The 25,780-nt window shown below is 56.5% G+C and overlaps 2 protein-coding genes across 2 annotated transcripts; both read right to left on the bottom strand.

Annotated features, from left to right (window-relative positions):
• Positions 1-3,040: 3,040 nt before the first annotated feature.
• Positions 3,041-17,218, bottom strand: KCNK17 (potassium two pore domain channel subfamily K member 17). Its single transcript, XM_059399100.1, has 5 exons — positions 16,852-17,218; positions 13,768-13,882; positions 8,948-9,108; positions 8,414-8,588; positions 3,041-3,863 (listed from the first exon to the last, which is right to left on the bottom strand). The coding sequence occupies exons 1-5, from the start codon at positions 17,122-17,124 to the stop codon at positions 3,553-3,555; spliced, it is 1,035 nt and encodes a 344-aa protein (XP_059255083.1). The 5' UTR covers positions 17,125-17,218; the 3' UTR covers positions 3,041-3,552.
• Positions 17,219-18,974: 1,756 nt separating this feature from the next.
• KCNK16 (potassium two pore domain channel subfamily K member 16) lies at positions 18,975-25,301 on the bottom strand. Its single transcript, XM_059399099.1, has 5 exons — positions 25,089-25,301; positions 21,939-22,053; positions 20,511-20,677; positions 19,493-19,658; positions 18,975-19,198 (listed from the first exon to the last, which is right to left on the bottom strand). Exons 1-5 carry the CDS (start codon positions 25,299-25,301, stop codon positions 18,975-18,977), a joined length of 885 nt encoding a protein of 294 aa, XP_059255082.1.
• Positions 25,302-25,780: the final 479 nt, after the last annotated feature.

The raw sequence follows: 25,780 nt of genomic DNA, 5'->3' as shown, positions 1-25,780 counted from the left end.
GCCTGGAGCCCAGGGGTGGGGAGCCAGTGAGGTAAGGGTAGAGGGAATTGGGGATGGGGAGAGTCTCAGCATAGATGTTGTCCAGACTGGGGGGGGTCCTCTGGTTCCTACTGAGTCTAGCCTTTTCTGGCCCGGCTCCTAAAATGAATGGAGACCCCTCTCACAGCCAGGCTGCCAGTGTTGGAGGGGCCCTGAGGGAAGGACCTAGGGAACTTTGTGTGCCTGTGAGTCTGTGTGTGTATGCATGTGAAGGAGGGAGGGAGAGAGAGAGAGAGATAGAGAGAGACACAGACAGAGTGAGACTTCCTTGGACCTAAATGCTTAAGACAGTCCAGGAGATGGGTGGGACCCAGAACTGACCTGAGACACGGTCAACTAGAACAATCTAGTCAAAAACTGAGGACTAGCGCCAGTAAGATGCAGACTCTCTGAAGCCAGCCTCATCTTGTACAGATGAATAAACTGAGGCACAGAAAGGGAAGTGGCTGATCAACACCCCACAGGGCTTAAAGGGAGGGTCTCCCGTTGGGGACCAGGCCCTTATTCTCCTGCTCACCCACACGATTGGAGGCTGCCTGTGCTTTGCATCTAGTGAAAATGTCAATTTCCCCCTCTTAGAACTGCATTACAGAGAAGTCCCTTTCTGGGAGTTGATGGGAGAGGTAAATAACTCAGTAGGAGCAAAGTGCTTCAAAAAACAGTGCCTGGCCCATAAGCACCCCATATATGTTAGGAAATCATGATGATGTCCGTGATGATGACGTGGTAATGATGAATATCGCTGGTTTAAAGGAAACCACCATGTGATAGTCCGATCTTGCCCTGGCCAGGCTGCGGCCACAGAACTGGACAGCCTGTCGTGAGCGGAGATAGGGCAGCCACTGGTTCGAGGGGCCCACCTGCCCTTCTGCCTTGTGTGAGCAGCGGAGGCCGGTCCTCCGACCCTGCGTTTACACACTGGGCATGCACTTCCCAGCCTCTGCTAGGAGGATCCTCTATGATTCATGCGTGTCCAGACCCCCTCATGCTGGCCAGCAGCGTGATGGTGTCAGCCTGGAAGCCCCCCCGGGCGGGGCTGAGTCCTGTGTCACCGCCTGGCCCAGCCCTAAGCCCCGAGAGGGGTCAGCGGAGGCGCTGCCTGGAGCGTGGCCACTAGCCTGCCCAGCCCTGCCCCCTGCCTTGTCCCCGGGCCCGCTGTGGGACGCCAGAAGCTGAGATGCGCACCTCGCCGCCTCCTTGGGGACGACGCACACCCTGCTGCTACTTGACATACTCATGGAAGCCTGGGCCATCAGCCGGGCTCTTATCTCCCTTTGCGGAAGAAGAAGAAGCCGATGCAAGATGTGAAGGGATTTACACAGGTCACCTAGACGGTGAACCAGGTAGGCTGGCTCCCAGCTCTGCACCCTGAACAGCCGGGCTCTGCCGCCCCGAGGGGCCGCTCCCCCTCCGCTTCAGGGCCCAGGTGGTGCGAGGGAATGAGGGACTTGGTTGCTTGGCCTCAGGCGCAGGACAGCTTTCTCTGGCTGCCTGCAGCACGCCTGCACGTCTGCGAGTGCAAGACGGCACTGCCCGTTCTAGTCCATGGTTTCTGTGCTGAGGTCTGACTCCGTTCTGGCGCCTCTCCCAGAACCAGACCTCTCCCAGGGGCTCCCAACATGGCTTCTTGCGGCTTCTGCTCCCTCTTCACAGCGCTAGCTCCTCATCAATGTAACCACCCCACTACTCCTCTCGCTTTCTAGATTTGCGCCTTAGGTTCCAGCAACTCCTCTCTTTGGCTGTGGAGTGGACACCCGCAGGCAACTGGCCAATCAGAAGCCTTCCTCTGCCTCACTATGCGTACCACGGGCTTCTTCTTCCCCAGCCAAGGGCAGGCCTTGGGAGCATGGGTGTGGGTGTCCGTGGGGGTAAAGGGCTTGATGCGCGTGAGAGGGGCTCTGTCTAAGAGTCCAGGCCTGGGAGAGAGGGGCTCAAGGCGAAGCAGAATTGGCACCGTAGAAACTAGCCCAGCACTGGCCTCTCTGTCTCTCCCAATTTTGAGTTACGGGCCTTCTCTCCCGAGTGTGTTAAGTACAAGGACGCCGGTTCCAAACGGCCAGCAATCTCTTCCTCACCTCCATTTTCCTCTGCCCAGCCTGTGGGCCTTAGGAAGAGGGCATGGACCCTGTTGTTTACCTGCTGGTGTTTGCTTCTGGGTCTGGCCTTGGTCCACTTAGGGCCAGGCCAGATGGCGTAAGCTGGATGGTGTAACAACCCCTCCTTCTTTCTTGGCCAAAAGGCTGCCCCTGACCCACTTCCAGGAGGGCTCTGAGGCCGAGGTTTTTGTCCACAGGGAGAGGCCCACATGGAGCCCCCAGGGTTCCTGTGCCACCACATGTAGCCCAGTGGAAGGGAGTCAAAGTCACAGGTATCCACAAGGGCAGGAACCCAGGTGCCCACGGCGACCCTCAGGTGTGGCTAGTACTGCCACAGTACTGGGGCTCCTGGCTGGGCTCCGGGACCTCGGTGTGATAGAGAGTGTGCCACCTTAGTAGCATCCTACATGAGAGTCAGAAATGCTCAGGGTGAGATTATCTACATACTGAATGACATCCACAAAGCCTACCTGGCTTCACAAACTGTGATTGGAGTCCTCAAATGCAGTGGGGTGGGGTGAAGCAGGAGGAGCCCACTGGCCTGCCCCTGGCTCCCCACCCCCCACCCCTTCCCGGTGTGAGAAAGTTCTAGGCTAGGGCAAGGATTCTGCAGCCAAACTGGAACCAGCTACCGCTGGTTATTTCAGCCCTGATAATGATCGGCAAATCTTTAGTGAGTTTACCTAGAAGTTCTCTGGAGGTGGAGGAGGCCTTGTACTTCTGCCTTCAGTCCATCCGTTCCACCACGGAGTCCTGGCCAAACTCATCTGGGAAACAAACATCTCGCTGTGTATGTTCCCGGCTCAGATGCTATCTTTATCTCTGGGTATGTATGTCAATTAGAATTAGCTGCGGCTATGAGTGACAGAAAAGTCCAAACAATACAACAGTCATTAAGACTGACATTTATTTCTCTCTCACATAAATGATGTCTGAAGGTATTCAGTCCAGATTTGTTGTGGTAGCTCTGCAACCATCCATAGAAAGAACCCGGGCTCTTTCTATCTTACTGTGGTAGCTCTTTCTACCTTACTTATGGTAGCTCTGCAATCCACCATAGAAAGAACCCAGGTTCTTTCTGTCTTACTGTATCACCAATCTCAAACGACCTCAACCTCATGGTGCAATGTGTCTGTGGTTGCCAGAGCTCCAGCCATGGTATCAGCATTGCAGCCAACTAGAAAAAGGAAGTAGTGAAGAGGAGCATACCTCCCTGCTGCGAAAAGTCACATTCATTAAGTCACACAGGATACTTCTCTGTGGATTCTATTGAGCAGAATTTAATCATATAGCTGCAAATAGCCTCAAAGGGAGATTAAAAAAAGGAACTTAGTCTTTAGTCTGGGTGGTCATGTGCTAAGCTTAAAACCAGGGGTCTTGGTGCTGAGGAAGAAGATGAACACATACTGGAGTAGAACTAGCTATCCTTTCCACAGCATGAGACCTGAGTAGAGGGTTCTGGATGCTGTGTGATTCCCATAGGCTCCTCCAGATGGCAACCTGGCTGTGGTAAATGGGGTTCTGCCTCCCCATCCAGGCTCTGCCTCCAGCTTCGGGGCTGGAAGTTCTCTTTGGAGCTGTGGTGGTAACAGGAATAAGATCTCCCTGGCGCCTCCAGCAGGGAAAGGGTGAGTTTGATGATCAAGGCCAGCCATGCCATCCCAAAGAGGATCCATAGGGACACTGTATTCTTGTACCACAGTGGGTACCTCCGGCAGGGGTCCATCCCTGTGGGGAGAGGCAAGGTCAGAGGATGGAGGCCTTGGAAGGTCATAATCAAACAGAAACAGACACACATGGCTTGATGCATATGAGCAGAATAAGGGAAGTTCAAGGTTCAAGTTCGAGATTGTTGGCCTTATGGCCACCTCTTTAGGCCTCTAAGAAGCCTCCCTGGGTTGACACCTTGGGTTTGGAAGCTCAGTTTCCTCTTATAGGGCTTTCTGACAGACTCTGTGGTCTATCCCAGTGGTTCTCAAAGTGGATTCACTGGACCCGAAGCATCAGCATCACCTGAGAGTTTGCTAGAAATGTAAATGGTCAAGCCTCTCTAGCTACCATTGCAAACTCTGGAGGCAGGTCCGGCAATCTGTGTTTTAATAAGTCTTCCAAGAGATTCGAATGCCCTCTCTGTTGTTTGCCTGTCTCTGTGTTTGGTTTCCTCATATCTAAACAGAGGCAACTTGCCAGGAGCCTTAGGAAGAACAGATGGAACCAGTGGAGTTTGTATCCTGCCTCAGTTCTTCCTAGCTGTATGACCTTCATCTGTCTGAATGTTCCTCACCTGGGAAATGGGGAAGATGATTATTCTGCAGACCACTGGCTTTTGGGATGAAATCATAAACTCTTCTCCCAATGGCCTTATCTACTCCTCTGGCTTTGATTTGCACACCTCTTCCTGCTGAGTGCTGCGCTTGTCACTCTGGAACTTCCCCTTTCTCCATCTAACAATCAGTCCTGCCCCAGGGCCTTTGCATATGTTGCCCTCCCTGCTCACAGTGCTCTTCATTTCCGATTCCTCTTGGCCTAGTTGACTTCCCCTCATCCTGCAGATAGGTCTCAGCTATCTGCTGAGACTCACTCCCAGAGATGAGGAGGGCTCTCTCTCCCAGCCCCTGTGCTCTGCTGAGTAAACTGCTTATTCTCTCTGGGCCTTGGCTTCCTCCTGTATAAAACAGAGAAAACAAGAGGTCCACCTTCCAGGATTGGGTCCAAATATCTAAGGTTTTCAGCAATGTGCCTGGCATATAACAGGTGACCTGTAGTTGGGTGATTGTTTTACTCACCATTAGACCCCGACACGGGTGCCCCCAACACAGTCAGGACTGGGTCAGTAATGGTGGAGGGAAGGGACAGGTGGAGGTCACTGGGAGGCTTAGCCTGCTCCATAACTTAATTTTTCCCTCTTAGCCAGGGGTCTATCTTGCTTCCCTTATCAGATCGGGTTTGTTCAAAGGGCGAGATCTGTCTTATTTCTTCAATCTCTTTTTCTGTCTTGATGTCCTGTTCCACCCACCCCTCTGTCCACCCCCATCCTGTCTGGCTGCCCCCGAGGTAGCCTCTCGTTCCTGTCATTCAAGCCTGGGTCCCTCTCCTGGGCCCCAGCTCGGGAATGAGCCGGCAGCCCTGGACTCCACCTCACCGCCTGGCGGGAGTCAGGATTGGATTAAGCTGATTGGGTTATGGGGCCAAGATTCCGCTGACGGTCCCAAATGAGATCAGCAGTGAGCCAGCTCTCCGCCCCTGCCACCTACCAGTTCGGCTTGCTCCTGGCAACCAAGGGGAGGAGGTGTCCTTCTCCCCTTTTATTTCATTGTTTTAGCCGAAATCATAAGTGGCGGGAGATCTGGCAGCTGGCAAGGCGCTCCAATGAATTGCAAATGCAATTGGGGGACGTGGGGGTGTGAGGCTGGGGAGGAGCAGGCGGCTGGGACTGGGGTGCTGCTCGGGCCACAGCCTTCGGGGGAGAAAGGGGTGGCTTGAAGACAGTACCCCCATGGTTGCTGACACAGGGACAATGGGCACCCCAAGTCTAGATCATGGGCGTCAGCATTCCCATCCAAGGAAAGGGTTTGACCTTGTCCGTGGAGGACAGAGAAGACTGAGAGACAGAGGGCAGAGGTGGGAATGGGGTGTGTCCCCACTCAGCTGTGGAAGATTCTGCAACACAGGTGTCCTGACTTGGGAGTCTGTCCTGTTGGCATGCCTGCTCTAGGATCTTTCCCCTCCCTGGGCCTCAGTTTCTCCTTGCAGATGAGGCACTCAACGCTTCTCCATGTGGTCAATTGCCACAAGGCACTGTCATGCTGCAGAAGGCATCAGAGCAAGCAGCAATGTCTGGAGATGTGGTGGAGGGGACAGCTCTGCCTGGTGCCCCTCCATGGGAGTGGTCTGCCCCGGGGCCTAGAAGAGTTCCTCCTGTGGATCGGAACCAGACCTCCTCAGTCAGGATGTCGGTAGAAGGGCGCTCGGGGAAGTCTTTGCCCCATACTCCAGCCTCCCTGGCCCTGCCACTCCCCTGAGGGTGGCTCACAGGAAGCAGTGACCTGATCAGCCCTCCTTGCTCCCACAGAGAGGGCTTGTGGATGTCACTGGCCCTCCCTTAATGCTGCTGGAGGCCCATTTCCAGGGTGTTTGTGTCTACAGAGAGCTGCCCCTCCTCCTGCCCACCCTGCCTCAGGGGACTGTGGCATCTGAGGACGTCCTCACAGAGATGCCCCTTCAGCCCCATAGAGGCTTCCAGGGGAGACTGCTTTCAGCTATCCCCACCCTGGACCAAACTTTGGGGGACCTGCTGATCAGTAGGCATGAAAAGACTGCAGCAAAGACTCCTGGTCCCACTTTCCCTCCCCTCTCCTTGCACTGGATACCCTCAGAGCAGCAGGCCTCCTGGATTTAGGATTACCACTGGGGCAAATCCCGAGTTTCATGCTCTGAGCTCTGGTGGTAAGGGAGGCAGGACCTGTCACATCTCACATGCCCGGGTTGAGGCTGTTCCAGCTGAGCCCCTGGTGGCCCCGGTGCAGTGTAGAAGAGGGAGGGCTCAGAGAAGAGAGAGAGGCAGGGCTTAGCCACACAGGGGGCCCTCATTGGCCAAGGCATGGAGTTTGGACTCTATCCTAAGACTATGGGAAAACACTGAAGGATTTTGGAGGAGCTGGCTAGGTGACGTGATAGCACCTGTCAATTTTAAAGGCCCCAAGGGCCAAGGCGGGGGGACAAAGATATAGGCTGCACAAATCCACAGGTGCCGTTCCATTGTGCTCTGTGTGAATGGCAACCCCTTAGGGTTGTGCATTGCCCAATCTACGTAACCAGTCCTGCCTGGTCTAAGGACATGGCCGTGGGAACAGAGAAGAGAGGACAGATCCAAGAATTGCTCTCTGAGCTGTTCGGGGGGGTAGATGTGGTCCTTGGAGCCAGTGGGCTCAGCTCTCCTCAGACACATCTCTTCACTTTGAGGATAGGAATGGGACTGTACCCAGCTGGAGGAAATATTCTCAAAGATTTCCTTCCAGAGCAACAGGCTTCCTCCCAGGATGGAGGATATCAGGAAGGGACAGAATGTGGCTGACACAGGACCCTTCTACCTAAGGAAGGAGAGGTTCAGGGAAGGGGGGCCTGCACACAGGTGAGGAGGCCATCACCTAGCCAGGTCGCCCATTTTATACATAGAAACACTAAGGCCCAGAGAGGGGACGTGTGAGGTGGTCTGGAAAGAGTATGAGCTTGGGAGTCCATGGATCAGAATTTGAGCTAGCTGTGCAGTCTCAGGCAAATGGCTTGGCCTCTCGAAGCTTCCGCTTCCTTCTCAAGGTCCCTTGATGAGCTAGCTGTTTGTTACTTTTGTAAGACCTCATTTCAATATTCTAGGCTGGGATCAGGACTCTTAAAGATGGGAAGAACAGGGCCTCCTCCCTAACTGAGGGCCAGGGATCTGAGGGAGGGAGCAGAGTCCCTTGCGACCAGAGTGCTGGTGGTACCAGTGGTCACTGCTCCTGTGGGGAACCTTGCCAGGGGGCGGCAGGATGGGGGCAGCAGAGGGGGCCAATGAGGCTGCGTGGAGGGCCCCCGTGGGCCCTGCCGCCCCACAGAATGTCCCTCCACCGCCACCTGCTGGGCACCTGCCTCAGCTTTATTATGCAAGGCCGGTGGCCTCTGGGCCACTCACCTTGCCCATTGATTGAACCTCACCTTGGACCTTCTGGACCACACAGCCCTTCTTTGCTGGGCATTCAGAGTTTGTCTGCTGATTGTATTCCAGTGGAGGCCGGTGGGGGTGGGAGGGTGGTGCTGGCATTTCCCAAGTCTTCCAGACTCTTCCTGCCTAGTCTCTGCAGTCTGTGGTGTGGAACATATGGCTCCTCTCCCTGGGAGGGTGGGAATCTTGGCATTTCATGGGGCAGGGTGAATGGGGAGGACAGACCCTGGAACTAGGAAGGGTCAGGGAGGGAGGTCAGGGACTCCCCTAACTTGGCGGGCGCTCATAACAATAGCTGAGCCTCTGGCGTTTCCAGTGCTGTCAAGAAGGCCGGAGTGTGACTTACAGTCAGCCCCAAGCCCTGGGGTCAAACTCCAGGTGTCCCTTTTTAGCTGGACCTTGACTCATCACAGGACAGAGCAGGTTGAACTCGCCAAGGACCCAGTCCTCTGGACTTGGAGCCCGCGAGCCCCCACGGGGCCTGGTGCATAGCGAGGGCCAGCCGGCGGAGCGGGGAGGGGACGCAGGGCAGCTGAGTATCCAGGCCGCCCTCCCATCGCCTGCAGGGCTCTCTCACCAATCACATAGTCGCCGAAGCCCACGGTGCTGAGGGTGATGAAGGCGAAGTAGAAGCTCTCCACGTAGCTCCAGCCCTCCACGTGGCAGAAGAGCAGGGGGGGCAGCAGCAGGAACAGCGGGAGGCCGGAGAGGAGGGCGCCGGCGCCCACCAGCCACGGAGCTTTGGTTGGGTCCTGTGGGTGCACAGAGAACCCCGGCCCCCGTGTGGCCTCTAGCCAGTGCTGGGGGGAACAGACAGCCTGGGGTGGGGGTGGGGGAGTGGTCCTGAGCTGGAAGCAGGATAAACAGCCCCTGCTGGGAGGAAGGCGCTGCCCTTGGGGTCCCTCCACCTACCCTAAGTTCTCCAGGTTCCCGGGCAAGATCTTGGCTGGCTTGTACCCTTCTGGGCAGTGGCCTCCAATCCCACCACACCTGCCCCCCCAGGAACCCTGTTTCCCATAAGTAACCCCAGCTCCCCTGTGCCCCCGATTCCCAGGACCTAGCTCATCCTGGAAGGAACCCACCCTTCCCCTCACTCCCACAGCCCCTTCACCTGCCAGGCGCCCCCCAGCCTGCGGGCACAGCGCTGCACTCCCCGCTGCATGAGATGCCCCAGTCGGTTGAGCACCACGAGGTTGAGCGGGATCCCCAGGAGAGCAAAGAAGATGCAGAAAAGGCGGGCGGCCATCGTTCGGGGGCTCAGGTTGCCATAGCCTGAGTGAGGCAAGACGGAGGCACCTCAGGGGCCCCTTCCATCCCCAGGGACCCTCACTCCTACCCCCTCCAGACTGAGCAGCTTGTATTTACTGGCCACGACTGTGCCTGCCTTCCCTCAGTGCCCCCTCACAACCAGCCTTCCAAGTGGAGATGACGCCCCATGTTTTATAGACTGGAAAACGGAAGCTCCAGGAGGCTCAGCAGTGTGAGCGAAACTCCCTTCTCTCCCTTCATTTCCCGCTCTGTGGACAGACAGAAGGATGTGCAAAGGGGCACAGAAGGTTTTGAAGCTTCCAGATGCTGCCCCTCAGGGACAGACACCATTCCAGCCTCCGCCCTGCTGCCTCCAGGCTCCTGCCTCTGGGTGCGGCCCCCAGGCTGGGTGTCCCTGGCTCATGTAGCTGGGGTTATGAAGGCTCCCACCATCTTTGCGTCTGGCTCCTTCTTCATCCTTCAAAGACCTCCTTCCCTTCCCCCGATATATCTCTTGTACATCTGATTCTGTCTTGATACCTGATTTCCAGAGGGCCCTCACTAACACACCTGGGCTTCCCTCTGAGCCCCTCAGGGGTGAGTGAGGGGTGGTGGATGGACCGCCAGGTGCCCTGGGGGAGGTGGAGGTTGGCTATCTTCTTTGTCATGAAGATAAGGGATGGGGAGGTGTTCCCCAAGGGAGTCCATCAGTCTGGGCATTCCTTCCCCGTCATTCCTCTCCAGCTCTGTTCCCCTACTTCTTGGTCAGCACCACCTTCCTATCTTGTTTGAAATGCGAGCCTTATGCTATCGTTTTCCCAGGTTACGAGCTGTCATCATTTCTCGAGTCTGCTGAGGAAAGCCCAAAGTCTCATCCAGCCTATCTCCAAGCTCATCTGGTCCCCCACTTTTCCAGTTCCGGCCATTCTCCTGCCCTGCTGTACCCCCAGACTCCTTTGTGCCTCTGTGTTCTGAGCATGACTCTCTCTCTGCCAAGAGTGTGCATCCCTCCTTGCCTGTCTGTCAATGGTGACCCCCTTGAAGTGGCTCCTCCCAGCACTCTGGCAGCTTGGAGGGTAACCCGCTGTATGAGGACGACTTGTTTCCAAGCCTGCCATCCTCAAAGTTCATACGCCCCTCAAAAGCACGGGCTGAGTCATAATCAGCTTTATATTCTCAGCAACTGGCCCAGGATCTGATACCCCGTAGGTGCTCACCGAATGTGTATTGAATGATTCAGAATGAATGAATGAATGAATGATACAGGAATGAATGAGTAAATAGATGAACAGCTGTCTTGCACCCTGCCTGGCCTCCCCCCACCCCCCGACTGGGTCAGCACTCTCACATGCCTCATGCTCACTTGCATTGGTGGTTTACCCCACCCTCACCTTACTGAGGGGTCTCAGACGTCATAGTCTCAAGAGTAGCCAAAGCATGCACTCGTCTAGGACACGGGCTTTGGAATCAGAGGTGCTTCCTGGGTTTGAAACCCAGCTCTAGCCCTTGAAGGCTGTGGGACCTTGGGCAAGCAGCTTGACCTTTCTGAGCTTCTGTGTCCTTGTCTGTAAGATGGGGAGGTGGACATGTACCTCGCAGTGTGCTATGGAACCAAAGGAGGCAATGGAGGTGTGTCAGATAAGAAGGGGTCCCCTTTAAGCATCTAGCACGCAGATGGTGCTAAATGGATGTTTGTTTTGTGAATGAATGGATGGTGACCCAACTCCACTAGTCTGAGGACATCAGCAGCCACCTCTAGAGCCGCAAGCATCCTCCATCTCTTGGCCTTTCTAGGATCCCTCACCTAAAGGAGGGAACTCTCTCTGGGCATCCAGGGAGAGGTAAGTGTCTCAGGAAACCTCCCTGCCTGACTCCTTCCTGACCCCCCTCCTCTGACTGTGGGTCCCCCCACCAAGTACCCTCTGTCCCTGGGGGTCTTTCTAACCCATGGAATGGTGGCACTTAGATTCCAAATCTGGGAGGATCCTCCCCACTCCCATGAAGCTCCCACCTTTCTTCAGACTGACATTAAGTGAATTTTCTCCTTCCCGTCCTTCTCAGCCAGCCCTAGATCAGCACAATCAGCGGACACCACTGAAGCTGCACTTGCCTGTTCCATGCTTGGAGACCACCACTCCAGCTAAGCCACATCCCACTTCAGCAGGCCTTCCACCTGTCACCTCTTTCCCATTGCTAGTCCAGACCCAGGACATCCTGAGAAGGCCTTGTGTGGCTGCCCTGCACCTTGTCCAAAGTCAGCCTTCATTTCCAACACCTTCCAGTCACCTCGTCCTCCTTCCTGTTGTCCAAGCCCACCAGCCACACTCCTACCTCAGGGCCCTTGCATTTGCTTCCCCAGGTATTCACATGGCTTTCTCCCTTATTTTGCTCATGTCTCTGCTTCAAGTTTACTGTCCCAGCAAGGCCTTTGATAGCCACTCCCTATACAGTAGTCCCTATCACTATCAGACCCCCTTACCTGGCATTATTTTTCTTGAAGCACCTCTCACTCCCTGAATATTGTCTATGTATCTGTTTGTTTCTTGGGTGTCCTCTTGCACTAGAATGTCCATCCGCCAAGGGCGGGAACTTGCCAGTTTCCTCTCCTCATCGTTTCCCCAGAAATGTCGGGCTCCCACAGCTACCGCATGGCTGGATGAGTGAATGGATGAGCAAGCCAGGGATGCAGTTCATAGGCGATGGACAATGTGAGGGCTCAGGCCCATCTGGCTGGTCTAGAAGTGTTCAAGGCCCTGTCAGACCCTATTTCATTTTGGGTCTTGGAAAGTAACAGCCCTTACAGGGTGCTGGACTCACGGCCCGAGGGACCCCAAGGAGGCAGTCCTCTGCTGTATCTCTCGGATTATCCCTTCCTTTTCCTGTGGAGGGTTCCGTAGGTACCTGTTTCCTGTCTCTGCCCTCCTCCTCCTCTCTCTGCATCCCCTCCTCGTGCTCGTGCATGCGTGGTCAGAATCCCAGGGTCATGAGCTTCCCTACTGTCCATCGCAGAATAGTTTCCTCTTTCTTCCTGTTGTTTAGAATTCCCACTCTATCTTGTAAACCTTCTAAAGGCTTACAGTACTGAAAAGAGCAATATTGTCCTCCAGCTGGGTTTCAAATTCCACCTCTGCTGTTCACTGTTACGTGACCTTGGAGAAACTGAGCAAATTCTGCGTGCCTGCCTCAGTTTCCTCTTCTATGACATGAAAACAATAAGCCCTGTCCTTGGAGGCGGGGTCATATGGACAAAATGAAATCTCAGTTGTAAAAGAGCCCCCACAACAAGTAGACTGTATGTGCAGTGTGGGGTGGGCTCCCCCTTCCCCTGTCCTTCCCTTCAGAGAGAGCTGGCTCAGGCTGAGTAAAGAGGAAGGGACAGGCTGCTAAACTCGGAATTCGGAATTCGGTGGGCCAAAGTCCCAGGCCTCAGGCAAAGGATGTAGGAGGTGCAGGGTTTAGAGAATAAAGACCCCCATAATTGGGAGGGCTTCCCACAGAGCCCCCAAATCCCCTGGAACTCAAGGAGTCCCCTCCAGCCCTGGGACTCAAGGAATGCAGGTGGAATGGGTATTTTTGGAATTCATTAACTGTGTCAGTGTTTGTTGGGTGCCCATTGTATGCGGGGCCTTGTATTAGGCCCAGGGGGTGTAAAGAGGAATAAATGCCATCTTGGCTAGTCCTTCAGAGTCACAGAGTTTGTGGAGTCTGAGAGGTCCCCTACCAAGCATGTTTGCCTCAAGGTGAAGAGCCCTGAGACCTGCTTCCAAGTAGTATTTGCTGGTTTAAACTAGATGGAGAATCATCTGGATTTTCTTGCCTGGCTCTGGTCTGGTCTGGGGAGGACAGAAGTTGGGACACTGGTTGCTGGGGAGAGGATCCTGGCTGGCCTAGAGCTGGTGGAGGTGTGGAGGTGGCCCTGGCCAGCCGTGGTGTTAGCCTGCCACCTGGTGGTATGTTCAGTGTCATGCAGGGCGAGGTGACCATTAACCCCCCCCCCCCCCGGAGGGGGGAGGGACTTGGGACTCTGGACTTGAGTTATTTCCTGGGTTTCAGAGCTGGAGGGACCTAGGCTGCTTTTCTCTTATCCTATCTAACATCCCAGAACAAGTTCTACCTTTGCCCTCCTGAAGGCAGGGCTAGGGAAACGGGAGAGAGAGAGGGAGAAAGGGGGCTTGGAGATGGTTGGGGGTGCTGGTGAGGAGCTGGGGTGAGGCCTCCAGGAATGGCCACATTTTCCCAATGCCGAGAATAGGGTGTGGAAAGGCTCTTTATGGATTTCTACCCCTCCTTCCTTCCCAATTTTCCCTTGCCCCCCGCCTCTACCCCTGGGCTCCGTGTTGGGTGGGCTTGGCTTGGGACACTTATAAAGCCAAGAGGCAATTTTACTGCTGCACAGGGGTGACCCTCTGCTTCCCGAGAGGTTGTGTGAGGCAGAACCCTCCAGGGAAGTGCCTCTTAAACTTGAGTGTTGTGCATAAGCCTCGTGGAGACTGTGGTAAAATGCAGAATCGGATTCCACAGATCCAAGGGGACCCCAGGATTCTGCCCATAGGCAGTGGCCACACTGCAAGGGCCAGCTACACTTGGAGTCACGGGGCCCTAGGGACCCCTCCAAAAGGCACTGGTCCCCTGTCCCCCATCCTGTAAGGGGAGGCCAGCCTCCCCAGCCCCATCCACTCTTACCAATGGTGGTGACGGTGGACACGGAAAAGAAGAAGGAGCCCATGAACTCCCAGCGCCCCATGCTGGTGGTGTTGTCAAGGACAATGTCCCCATTTCGGTATGCTTGGATGATGCCCTGGGGGAGAGGCTGCAGTGACCACTAGGCTCTGGGGGCAACTGGGCCCCTTCCCCCAAACATATACACATGTGTGCATGAATACATGTGCATGAGTGTGCACATACACCCACACGCACACACAAACACTCACGGACAATCCTCACAACCACTCTTCGATCTCAGCCCTTCCAGGGCAGGGAGGCTGTTTCCCTCCACCCAGGGCCTCCCCGGGCGCAGGGGCCATGGGGACAGCTTCTTCCCTTCTTTGCCCTAGAGCCCAGGTCAGCTCAGGGTGTCTCAGCAGCTTGAAGAACGCCATTTGTTCCCCCCTCCCCTGCTTGCCCCATCCTTGCAACAAGCAGTGCCAGGAAGGATACCTGGTGTCTTAGGGGACCCAGAGATGTAAGAACCAGGCCCTCAGTCCTCAGGGGGACAGGGACAGACTTAACTAATACAGTGCAGATTCCCCTTAATGCTTTGGGCATTAAGGCAGTAGAGCTGCATGATCCTGGACAAGATACCCAACTTCTCCGGGCCTCAGTTTACTTATCTGTAAAATGGGAATGCTAATATCACCTCCTTCACAGAGTTGTGTGGGGGTTAAATGAGGTATTCAGTGTATGGTAAGTGTGAGGGGTTGCCATGATTGTCATTGTTACAAATATAATAATAGGAATATAGGAATGCAGAGAGGAAAGGTGTTCATTCTGATGGGGGTAGGGGCAGAAGACTTCATGGAATGGGTGATGTTTTAGTCGGGCCTTCTTTGAGGGACAAAAGGGACTGCTCCTGATGGAAGGACATTCAGGGGAGATGGGACAGCAGGGGCAGAGCCTGCGAGGCAGGACTGTAGCTGGGATCTAGTACAGGGAGACGGAAAGGCCGTTGGGAACCAGGACATGCCTGGCTATGCCATGCCAGGGATGGGGCAGCAGGCCTCTCCCAAGTTCACCCAGCAAAGAGGAAGCAAGATCTGGTTTGTGTGTTCCCTGGCAGCTGGCAGCAGAGGTGTGAGCAGGCCAGAAGCAGAGAGACACTTGCAGGAGCAAGTCGCCTGCACCCTGGCCCTGAGTGGCCCAGGAGGAACAGAAAGGAGATACTCAGAAGCCTGGGACACTGGCCCCATTTGGTGTGGGTAGTGAGGAAAGCCTTTAGGACCGCTGTGAGAGTGTGTGGACGTGGGGCCAAAGACAGAGATTTGGAATAGATGGAGGCGCAGGGCTGGGAGGAGGCAGGCTGCTTGCTCTTGACGTTGGGGGAGTTTGGGGAAGCTGCCTGTATCTGTTGGTACTCAGTGGGAGGTCTGGGCTGGAGACGCCCAATCCTTATCTTGGGGATGATGGAAGCCACGGGATGCTTGAAGCGGGGTGAAGTAGCAGAGGGGAGCAGAGGGGCTGAAGGGGAAGGTAAGGAGATGAAGGCCATGTGGGAGCTTTTCGGAACCCCTCCCACAGATCTGCACTGAACCCCATCTTGGTGGTTAACAGGCCCAGCATCCTGGCTATGCAGCCATATAGTTGTATTTAATCTCTTTGAGTCTCAGTTTCTTCATCTTGAAAATGGGATGATGAAATGGTACCTACTGGTTAGGTAGGTGAGGATGGAAGGAATAAATAGGAATTAATTGCCTGGAACAATGCTTGGCACACAGCCAGTGCTCCACAGAAGCACTCCCGGCTATCATTGCCATCACTGTCAGCCTCCCTGGGCCCATGAGGCAGGTAAGGGAGGCCCCCCACCTCTGCTAAGGGGGTGCTGCCCAGCATAGGGGACCAGGCAGTGCCGCTGTGTTTGTGAAAGTGTAGACGTTGGGGGATAGAGGTGCGACAACACGCCCTTAGCAGAGACAGTCCTTCTGCTGCCCAATCAGCCCAGTGCAAGGCCTCAGGACTCTACCACTGCTCCAATGCCCGGTCACTTCCCACCCAGAAACGTTTCCCTGCTACCTTCTGGGAACTGGCTTTGGATTGGCAGCCCTGGGACTCAGACCCTGCCTGGATGGAGGCGGCGCTGAGACTGCGGGAAAATGGCCGGGCTTTTGGGGCTTGGTCCTGGGACATGTTTGTGTCCCCGGACCAAGGGAGGTCCCAGGACGTTAAAGCACCCAATCCTAGGGGGGTCCCAGTCGGGTGTGGCCTGCCCGGAATGGAAGGGGACCTCCATCCATCTGCAATGCCCCCTCTTTCTCAGGAACCCTCCTGTGCCTTCCCTCTCGCCCACGCCCCGCTGGGTCCCCCAGCCGCTCAGTAGTGCGTGACCCGGACACGTCCAGTCCCTGAGTCCGAAGACCCGGAATAGAGCGGGATCAGTCAAAGAGCGCTCCCGTGTCTGTCTCTGCTTCTCTCAGAGCGGGTCTGCGCACTTCCGGCTCCCGTCCCCATCCCACTCACCCGCTGGGACAAGTGCGCCCTGAACCTTTCCCACCCCGACTCCCACTCAGCGCATCCTCAGACAGTGCTCGTCGCCCCCTGCCCTCCTCGCCCCCAGTTCGCATGTTTGCACTCTGCGCAAGGGCTCAGGCCTGCCCTTCCATCCTTGGCGTGCGGTGCGACCCCTGCGGTGCGGGTCTGCTGGGACCCTTGCCCCGCCACCTCCCCCGCCCTACGATCACCGGGCCCAGCTGCGGACGCACCGGGCAAGCCCTGCCGGCCCCGGCCCCGGCCCCGAGTCGGCGCGCCCCCTGCGGTCCCCACGCTCAAATTCCGGTGTTGGGTCTGGCAACCCTCTCCGCGGGACAGGTCGTGCCCTCTCGGCCCCAGAGGGGGACTGACCGCGTGCCGCGCCCTCTTCCCGCCGCCGCAGCCGCGCGTTTCGCAGCGCTCCAGCCAGACCCTCCTGCCCCCGCCCGCCCCGGGATGCCCGCCTCGACCCCGTCCGCCTCTCTGTGCCCTCAGTGCTCGCGGCCGGACCGGGGCCGCCGCCAGGGCGTGCCCCCCCCCCCCCCCCCCGCTCGCCCGCCCCGCTCGCCCGCCCCGCTCGCCCCTGACCCGGATCAGCGAGTCCAGCGCCGGACCGTCCAGGCACGTGAAGTTCTGCAGCAGCGCCCACTTGTCGCGCTGGAACCTCGCGCTGGAATCGCGCGCCGCGGGGCTCTCGAGCACCCAGAACACGCCGGTGCCCAGCGCCAGGTAAGCCAGGTAGGCGAGCAACAGGAGCACGGTGCCCGGTACCGCGCACTCCGGCGCCCTGTCTCCAGCCGCCGCCGGGGCGCGGGGTCTGCACAGAGCCAGAGAGGCAGGGAGCCCTGGGCCTGGAGCCATGGGCCGGGACTGAGGTGGAAAGAAAGGGCTAGGGACTTCTCGGCTGGTCCTCTCCTCGGTCGACGCCTGCCTGTGGCCAGTTTTCTCAGTAGAGGAGGCTTGCTGGGGAATGGGACAGCCCGGCCCCGCCCCGGCCAGGGATCCAATCCCAGGGACAAAATGAAGCTGAAGATGTGGGGCATCTGGCCCCGCCTTGAGTGTGCGTGGAGTGCTCCCCACCTAGGCCTAGCTCAGGAAGAAGGGGAGGGCTTGGGGTGACCACAGGCACTGAGAATGAAGGGGCCCAGGGGCCCCAGCCTGTCCTACTGTAGGGAGCAGCAGGAGAGACTCCTGGAGACTGCACATTGGAGGAAGAGAAAGTAGAAGCCAAGTTTATTGCCTTAGGGCCCCAGCCCAAGTTCTTGGACCCTGGGACTATCACCAAGGACTTGCCGCCTGTGGAGTCTCCCTGGATCTCTTGTAACACTCTTCTTTCTGTTGTGTACCCAAAGGTGAGGGACCCCAGTTGATCCCCACTTGTCTATGAACTTGGGAGGCAAGAGGATCCTTCACTAGTGGGCTTGTCCGTTCCCTGATTCTGAAGAGGCCCCCTTACTCCCTTCCTGGAGGAATGTAAGGTATGTAAGGAGTCCCCTGGGGGTCTTCGTTTCCCAGGCCTCTTCTCCGTATTAGGAAGTCCTGCCCTATAACCTGGGTCTCTCTTGCTGCTGTAGATCCTTCCCTGTGTGTCCCACCTGGAGCCTTCTCTGTGTCACAGCCTTGCCTCAGTCCTGTCCAGAGCCCCTGGACACTTATGGACCTTCCTTGGTGGCAGATGTAGGGGCAGAGGTTGGAGTCCTTGATGAAGTTGGGCTTTAGATGGACTGGTCTCAATCTCTCCTCTCCTTCTGGCCAGAGATGTCACAGTCTGGCAGGAGAAAGGTCAGGGTTGCAGAGCACATTCCCGAAGGAGGCCAGTCCTCCACGGAGCTCGTTTCCTGGAGATCTCTTGGGATCTGCTGGCTCCCTGTTTTCCCAGGCTGTGTTTGGAAAGCTCTTAGGACAGGCACTCAGAAGGGGTGATGAGGCTAAGGGGTGCCCTGAGGAGTCAGGGGAGGCCATACTCCGGAAGGTAGGTGGAACATCCAAGAGCTCCTCCTTGTTGAAGGACGGCTGGCTCCAGACCTCTAGGCAAGGGGCGCTGGCAGGTTGGAGAAGCAGCTGCTGGCTTCCTGAGGGCAGATACTGTGTTTGCAGAAGGTGCTCCAAAGTCCCTGCCCAGCCTCTCTCCTTGATGGTCCCTGCCAGCCATTCCTATGGGCTCTTGTCATACACCCCCTACCCCATTTGGGGCACTGGGTCGGGGCGTCTCTGCTTGTCTAGTCTTCCCACTGGATCAAACACACACAGAGAGTGAGATCTTTTACTGTTGTGCCCCCAGAGCCTGGCACTCTGCCGGATGTGCAGGCAGATGCTCATTGTGCATGTATCACGTGAGGTGAAAATAAAGTCACCCTTTGTCTGCTGTACTGGATTAAGTCTCCTGGGTGGGTGGGTGGGGGGAAATGCAGGTAGGGCGTGATGGGGACTTGGCCAGAGTGACCCATATCTGGATTCGACTTTGCCAGGTCATGTTTGGGGGAGGAGCTTTGGGACAACAATGCACGTCTCACTCCACACACATCTGTCCTTCATCCTGTCCCACATCTCCTTGCAGTGACTTGCTTGGGCAACCCGTCTCCTTTGCTCTCTGGAGAGCTCCTGAGACCAGCCCTGGCTAGGAAGAGAGTGGGAAAGGACACAGAACAGGAAGTCCGGAAGGCATACAAGGGTTGGGGAAGTGGGAAGGGCTCCTGAAGCCCCTGGAGACCTCACGCAGAGATGGGGATCTTCTGAGGTCTGGGGAGCCCATCCATCTCTGGGGCTCCCCGGTCCTTGAGGCTGAGTCCCCTGCTGAGCAGCCAGAGCTGGGAGCACCTGTGCAGAAGCAGAGGGCCTAGTGGGAGGATCAGCGCCAGCCATGCCAGGCCCAGGAGGATCCAAAGGGCGGCCAGGCTCCGGTACACGGAGATGTAATGCTTGCTGGGGTCTGTGCCTGGCAGGGAACGAGACATGATACATGCCAGGGATCCGAAGGCACAATTCCCATCGCCCCAGGTTCCATAGGGGTCCCCGCCAGTCTCTCCATAACAAGGGTCTGTAGTGGGGTTCCCCTGGGGAAAGGGCCATGTGTCCCAGGCCGCAGATGTCTAAGGCTGTTAGAATCCTCAGCAGCCTCACCAACCGCTGGTCTCCCCCGGATACCCAGGGACGATCTGATGCTCAATGGTTACCATCCCCTGAATCCCCGTGGCCCCCACCCTGAGCTATGTGACCGCCTTGTTCTCACCAACAACATAGTCCCCGAAGCCAATGGTGCTGAGAGTGATGAAGGCGAAGTAGAAGCCTTCCCCAAAGCTCCAGCCCTCCACATGGCTGAAGACCATGGGCGGGAAGATGAGAATGACCAGCGTCCCCAGGGTCAGGAACAGAGCCAGGCCAAGGATCTGCAGCAGCTGGGAGAGAGAGAGTCTGTCTCTCAGTCTACTTGGAAGACCCCAGGACTGTGTATTTGTGTGTGTGGGGGGAGTGGGCAGACACAAATCTGGGAGTGGAGCTAGACCACAGCTATGTCCCCTCCTTGCCTGCAGACCTTTTTGGGGTAGGGGTTGTACTGTGTGTGTGCGCTCTTGCCCAGGCCGGGGAAATATTTGCTCAGAGGGATTTCATTAGTGGATCAGGCTGGAATCTGGAGACTCCTCTGGGCCTAGAGATCACACTTGGATAGGCCCACGGGGACTCTGATCTGAACTATCCCAGACTCCTCTGCACCTTGGCTTTCCTTCATGCGCCTGGCTTTGCATGCTGGCCAAGCTGGTGGGCCCTGGGGGTGTGCTGGGTGGCCTGGAGCTTATTTTCAGCCACAAGGGGAGGTGCTGGAGCTCTGTGATGACCGCAAGGATGTGCCACCCAGATCCCCCTGCAAAGAAAGCCTTGTTGACCAGCCTTCAACCAGTGGCCTCCAGCTCTCAGTTCTTCGGAGGTGGCCCTTGGCTACAGAGGACTGCCTGGCTTAAGGGCACACCCTTCCCAGGATGTGCCTGATGGACACCAGGGAATGAACCCCTGGCCAATTCAGCCCCCTGTGGGGCCAACTCCAATGGCCACACATACAATGCTGAACTCCGGGGGGGGGGGGGGGCTGTCCAAATCTTCATTCCAGCCCAATCACAATTCACCTTCTCCCTCTGCAGGGCCCTTTCTTCCACAGGCATCGACCCTTAAGACCTTGCCTGTCAAACTGCATCTTGGTGTCAACCTGCAACTGATCCCATTGTGGCAGGGCTGGAAGTGGGAAGGGGCCCTACCTGGGAGCGCCTGGGCTGCTCCTCCCATCTCTCCAGGGTAGCCAGGTGGCCATGCAGGCCTGCGCCCAGGTGGTTGAGGAAGACCACGTTGAGTGGGATGCCCACCAGGGCGTAGAAGACGCAGAAGACCTGGCCTGCCTCCGTGCTGGGTGCCAGGTTACCATATCCTGCAGGGGGAGGAGGAGTGTGCAAATATGGAGGAGAGTTCAGAATAGCTCCCCCACAGACTCGAGCAGAGTGGTGTTCCACTACCTCTGGGGGTGGAGGGGAAGCTCCTCTGTTCCCAAGAACATTCTCTCTGCCGCCACCCACCCCCCACCCCACTAGAATGATCTCTCTTTGTAAGAATTCTGCTTGTGGGGGCACCTGGGTGGCTCAGTGGGTTAAAGCCTCTGCCTTCGGTTCAGGTCATAATCCCAGAGTCCTGGGATCGAGCCCCGTATCGGACTGTCTGCTCAGCAGGGAGCCTGCTTCTCTTCCTCTCTTTCTGCCTGCCTGTGATCTCTCTCTGTCAAATAAATAAATAAAATCTTAAAAAAAAAATCTGCTTGTGTTTGAAAGGCACATCTCCAAGGACTCTGTCTCTAGGAGGCCCTCTTAACTGCCACCATCTTCTTCCCTACTAGGAGTTATTCCTTATAGTGCTTTGTGTCATTCCTCTCTAATTATCTACTTTGCCTTGTACTATTGTTTTCTGTGTGCTTATCTCATTCTTCTTCCTTGGATTAGAAGCTCCTTGAGGGCTGAGCCTGGATCTGATCCAAGTCTGTACCCTCCCTACCCGACTCCTTCTGCTACAGTTATCCCCTGAGGTCAAGGAAGGTGAGTGGAATTGAACTTAATTGAATGGATGGGGAGGCCTTGGATATGGGAGGTCTGGGGTTTCCTTGGGAGAGGTGGTGTGGGTTTTCTAGGTGAGGGGGTAGGTGCTAGGCAGGTGCTGTTGGGTGGCCTGTCCCGTCAGAACACCTGGGGCATCCCCTGCAGCTCGGGGGAGGGGCGCGGTTTCTATATACACAGGTGGCTCTGAATCCCGAGTCCCTGCATTTCTCTCTACCTGAGAGTATGCTGGGTGTATGGGCAAGTTCCGAGCTGATCTGGGATCAGCTCTCATCCAGCGAGGGCAGGAGCTGGTAGGTAAATAGCCCTGCTTCCTCGCCCCTCATGGGCACCATTCTGAGGCTGAGCTCTGCCTGGCCTCTGAGAGGGTCCAGGTGGGAGTGAGGCCAGTGGCCCTCCCTGGGACCCTGCACTTCAATGCGAACTTTGCTGCATTTTCTCCTCTCCTGCCCGGCCTTCCTACCTCTCTGCTCATGCTTCCTGGCATCATCTCTTAGACAAACCATATCCTGGTCTCAGCCTCTGCTCTGGGGAACCCAAACCAAGACAGGGGCTTAGGGGAAGCCCTTTCCCACCCCAACCCTTTACCTATGGTGGTGACAACTGTGCCTGCGAAGAAGAAGCTGCTGCCAAAGTCCCAGTTGCTGGGGTTGGTGGAGTTGCCCTTGGGGTTCACACCTTTCACCCAGGCTTCCATGATGACCTGTTGTGGCGGGGGAGGGGAGGTTGGGATGGGGTTGGAGGTGGAGGCAGCAGAGGCATCAGCTGGTGGACAAGCAGGGTGCTTTCCTGTTATCTCATTTAATGATATTCTTAGAGGCTCTTGCTTCCATTTTGTGGGAAAGGAAACCAGGGCTCTGGCTGAGTAGCTAAATAAATGACTTGTCAAGGGTCATTGGATTCCAAATCCACGGCTTGTTCCATGGGCCAGGGCTGACTGCCACTTGAGCTGTAAACATGGGCTGGGGAAGGGGAGACGGGGCCTATGGAGGCAGAGCGTGGTTATGGGGTGGGCCACGTGGGAGATGCTGCCAATGGCCAAGAGGGTGAGGTGTAGGTGTGTTGTGAGGACAATGGGACGACTTCAGGTCAGATGCTTCCAGAAGGGCTTACTGGGCAATGTGGGGTTTGGGGGACCACAGGAAAACCATGGGTCTGCCCTCCCAACAGGGTGTATGATGGAGACCTAGAATCCTATGTTCTCCGAACTTCCAGGTGTGGGGGCGGCTTTGCTCTTTGCTGCCCTCTACTGACTCCCAGCCTGGGACTACGGGTAAGGGACATTCCATCAGAGGCCTGGGCAAAGGTTGGGTGTGTAGCAATGTTTCTGGGTGGTGTGTTGTATGCCTGCGACGTGCATGGGTTCTCCAAGTTGCATGTGTGTGCATATGTGTTGAGTGTGTTACACAACCTGAACGCTTGTGGGCTCAACCAAAGCCCCTGCGTCCCTAGGCCCAGGCCTCTTGGAGATGGTTAGGGGTCCCTCTCCAGTCTGTCCCCCAGTCCCATCCTGTCACCGTGCATTGTCCCAGGCAGCAGCACCGCTTTGCCACTTGATAGAGCCCCCAAAGCAGGAGGAGGCAGTGGGGGAAGGGCAACTCCAGCCTCTAGTTCCCGTGAGAACCTTTTCCCCACTGGCTGCACGAGCGTGCTCCCTGCCAGGGTGGGGTGGCCCTGGTAGGCTGGGCCAGTCTGGGAGTCATGACACAGGCTGTCTGCTTTTCTTCACTTTGGCAGAACTGGTCTCTTCGAATGTGGACTTTGGTCTCCCTCCCTTTCCCACACACCCCGAGAGGCCAGGAAGGAACATTCTGGAACACGCTAGCTCCCTGGAGACCCTCCCCCTTGGGAGCAGCATTTGCCCTGGGCCCAGCTGTCTCCCACAGCCAACCTGAAGATCTCCATCCTACTGAGGAAGAGGCCTTGATTTGGTGAGGGTACTGAGGGTGGGGCCCCCAGTGCAACCTTCCATTTTTCTCTAAGAATCCACATGTAGTTGGGAAAGTCAGACATGAGTCCTGTGACACCGGGCCAGGCCTTTTCCCTATGGAGGAGTCTCTAATACAGCTTCTGGTGCTGCTAACGGCGTTTTCCTCTCGTGATTGTACCAGTAATATGTGTTCTGGAATTCTAGACCAGCTTTCTTCCTGTCAACCGGGCATCCCTGGCAACTGACGCTCCCTCCCCAGGAAGCTGAGGACAGGGGTATCCTGGTTCCCCTGAGGAGGTCAGAGCAGGGTGTCATTAATCAGCAGCTGGGGCTACCATCAAGCCTGTTGTCTCCCACCTCTGTTTACAGAGCTAGTTAGATCCCGGCTTCCGATCCTTCTAGCACCCTCTGGCTCCTGGGTTTCACCTCTAACCCTAGGCTGAGGGAGGAGGAGGTGTCATGGACTCCGGGGCTTCTGCCTTATCCCCTGAGGTCTTGGGAGGCTCCAGAGCCCTTCTCAGCCCCACAGGGGTGCCATGGCCCCAGGCCTATACTGCCGGAGAGCAAAGAATCCTCATTTCCTGGGAGCAAAACATGGACAGGGGTCTCACATCTCCAGAACGTTCTCTCTGACCACTCAGCCAACCCATCATCTTCTATGTCATCTCATTTCCATCTTGAGGGTATGGGCATGGTCTGGAGGACTGATGAAGGACAGGTTGCTGGGCTGCCCCCAGAGCTGCTGATTCCAAGGGTCTGGGGCCAGGTGCCATTGCTGGCATTTCCAAAGGACTCTCCCATGTGATGCGGTCACATCTGGTCCACACTTGAGGAACCGCTGCTCTAGGCCCTATTCTACCGGCCCCCAACCCCGCTCTTATGCTAATTTGTATGGTAAGAGCATCTGGCCTAGGGTGAGATCTGTCTCCATCACTCATCCTGCAGTCTTGCCAACACTCCGCCCCTCTCTGCCTCAGTTTCCACCTGCCGACTGGAGACAGTGATGGTAATAGGTTGTTATGAGGAAACACATACAAAATGCTCGACTCCAGAGGATGCATCTTGACTGCTCTGACCCCATCAGGATGCCCGTCTTCCCCACTGTTTTTGGCAAGCCCACTAAGTGTCATTTGTCTTTGTGATGACTCTGCACTCGGCTTGTTCCTTCGTGGTGGGTATTGTCATTCACGGGGCCCCCTGGTCTCCAAGGCGTTCATTGTGATTTTGCCTTGCTTCTTGATGAGAGGGTGCTGGGGCCCCAGAGTTTGTGCAGGGAAGCAGAAGGGGCCCAGGTCAGGTGGAGGGAACAGCTCTGCCACCAGAGACCTCCCCCTAAGGACATCTTGCTGGGGCTGTCTCCCTGGCCCCGGCTCCCCATCCATCTTTGTCAGCCCTCACGGGTGTGAGCAGGGAGAGGACAGCAGGATTAGCAGCTGTGCCGTTGGGAGAGGGGAAGGGCAGAGTGTAGGAGAAGGAAATTGGTGATGTTGATAACACTGACACGTAGTTCACGTTTATGCCGCGAGTGTCAGCTTAAAAAGGTGCTTTTGATTTGCTGTAAATGTCTGCAGCTCACGTGAGGTCATTCTCCTCACCTTGCAGAGGAGGACGTTTGGGGCCAGCGGGTGGAAGCAGCTGGCTCAATGCGGCATGGCAATCTGGTTCTGGACCTGGGGCCAGAACCCAGCCCAGGGCTCAGCCGGCATGCGCTGCGTCTGAACAGGGCACCGGCCCCTGGGGGGCAGCTCTGGACCTGCCGTGAGAACCCGCACTCCGCCGGCCATCCCATACCAGCCTCTCCCCTTCACCTGTACAAACTGCTCCAGGGCCCGCTGGTCCAGGCAGGTGTAGTTCTCCAGGAAGCGCAGCTTCTCAAACTGGAACTGGTCTCTGGACTGAGCCTCCGCCTGCTTCTCCAGCAGCTGGAAGACAGTGGCGCCGAGCAGCAGGTAGCAGACATAGGCCAGCAGCAGGGGCAGCACCCGGCCTCCCCAGCAGCTGCAGAGCCCGGCTCGGGGCATGGTATGGCCAGGACGCTGCTGCGGCCTGGGGGGCTGCCTGTGGGAGGAGAGGTGGAACGTGCGTAGGGACCCGCGTCCAGCCTCCTGCCTGCGTTGCTCTTCTCGTCCTCCTCAGCACAGCTGTCTAAAGGCCGGGGAGTCTGTTTGAACAGTGCGGCTCAGCTTGGCTGCGCTAAGTGCCTCCAGTGCAAACAGGCCTGCCACCCCCAACCAGCCTTTTTTTTTTTTTTCCACCATGCAGAGCACAAGTCAGTGGCATGGACCCCTCAAAGAGACCTATAGGGTCCTCCTGAGGTCATCTTGCCTTGTCGTTGGCCTCTAGGTTGGATGGGTACTTCTGGACCAAATCAAATGCTTCCCCCTTGTTCTGCCCTGGTCTGAAGGGGTGCCCTCCACAGCCCCCAGTTTTTCATCCATAATGCTTCAGGCCCCAAGGTGGGAAGAAATCAGGATGTTGGTGGGGGGAGGGCACCTGGATT

The sequence above is a fragment of the Mustela nigripes genome, chromosome 5 (genome assembly GCF_022355385.1).
Source record: "Mustela nigripes isolate SB6536 chromosome 5, MUSNIG.SB6536, whole genome shotgun sequence".
In the NCBI taxonomy this organism is placed as follows: Eukaryota; Metazoa; Chordata; class Mammalia; order Carnivora; family Mustelidae; genus Mustela; species Mustela nigripes.
Note: the sequence above shows the minus strand (reverse complement) of the source record. Positions and strands in the feature narration are given on the sequence as shown.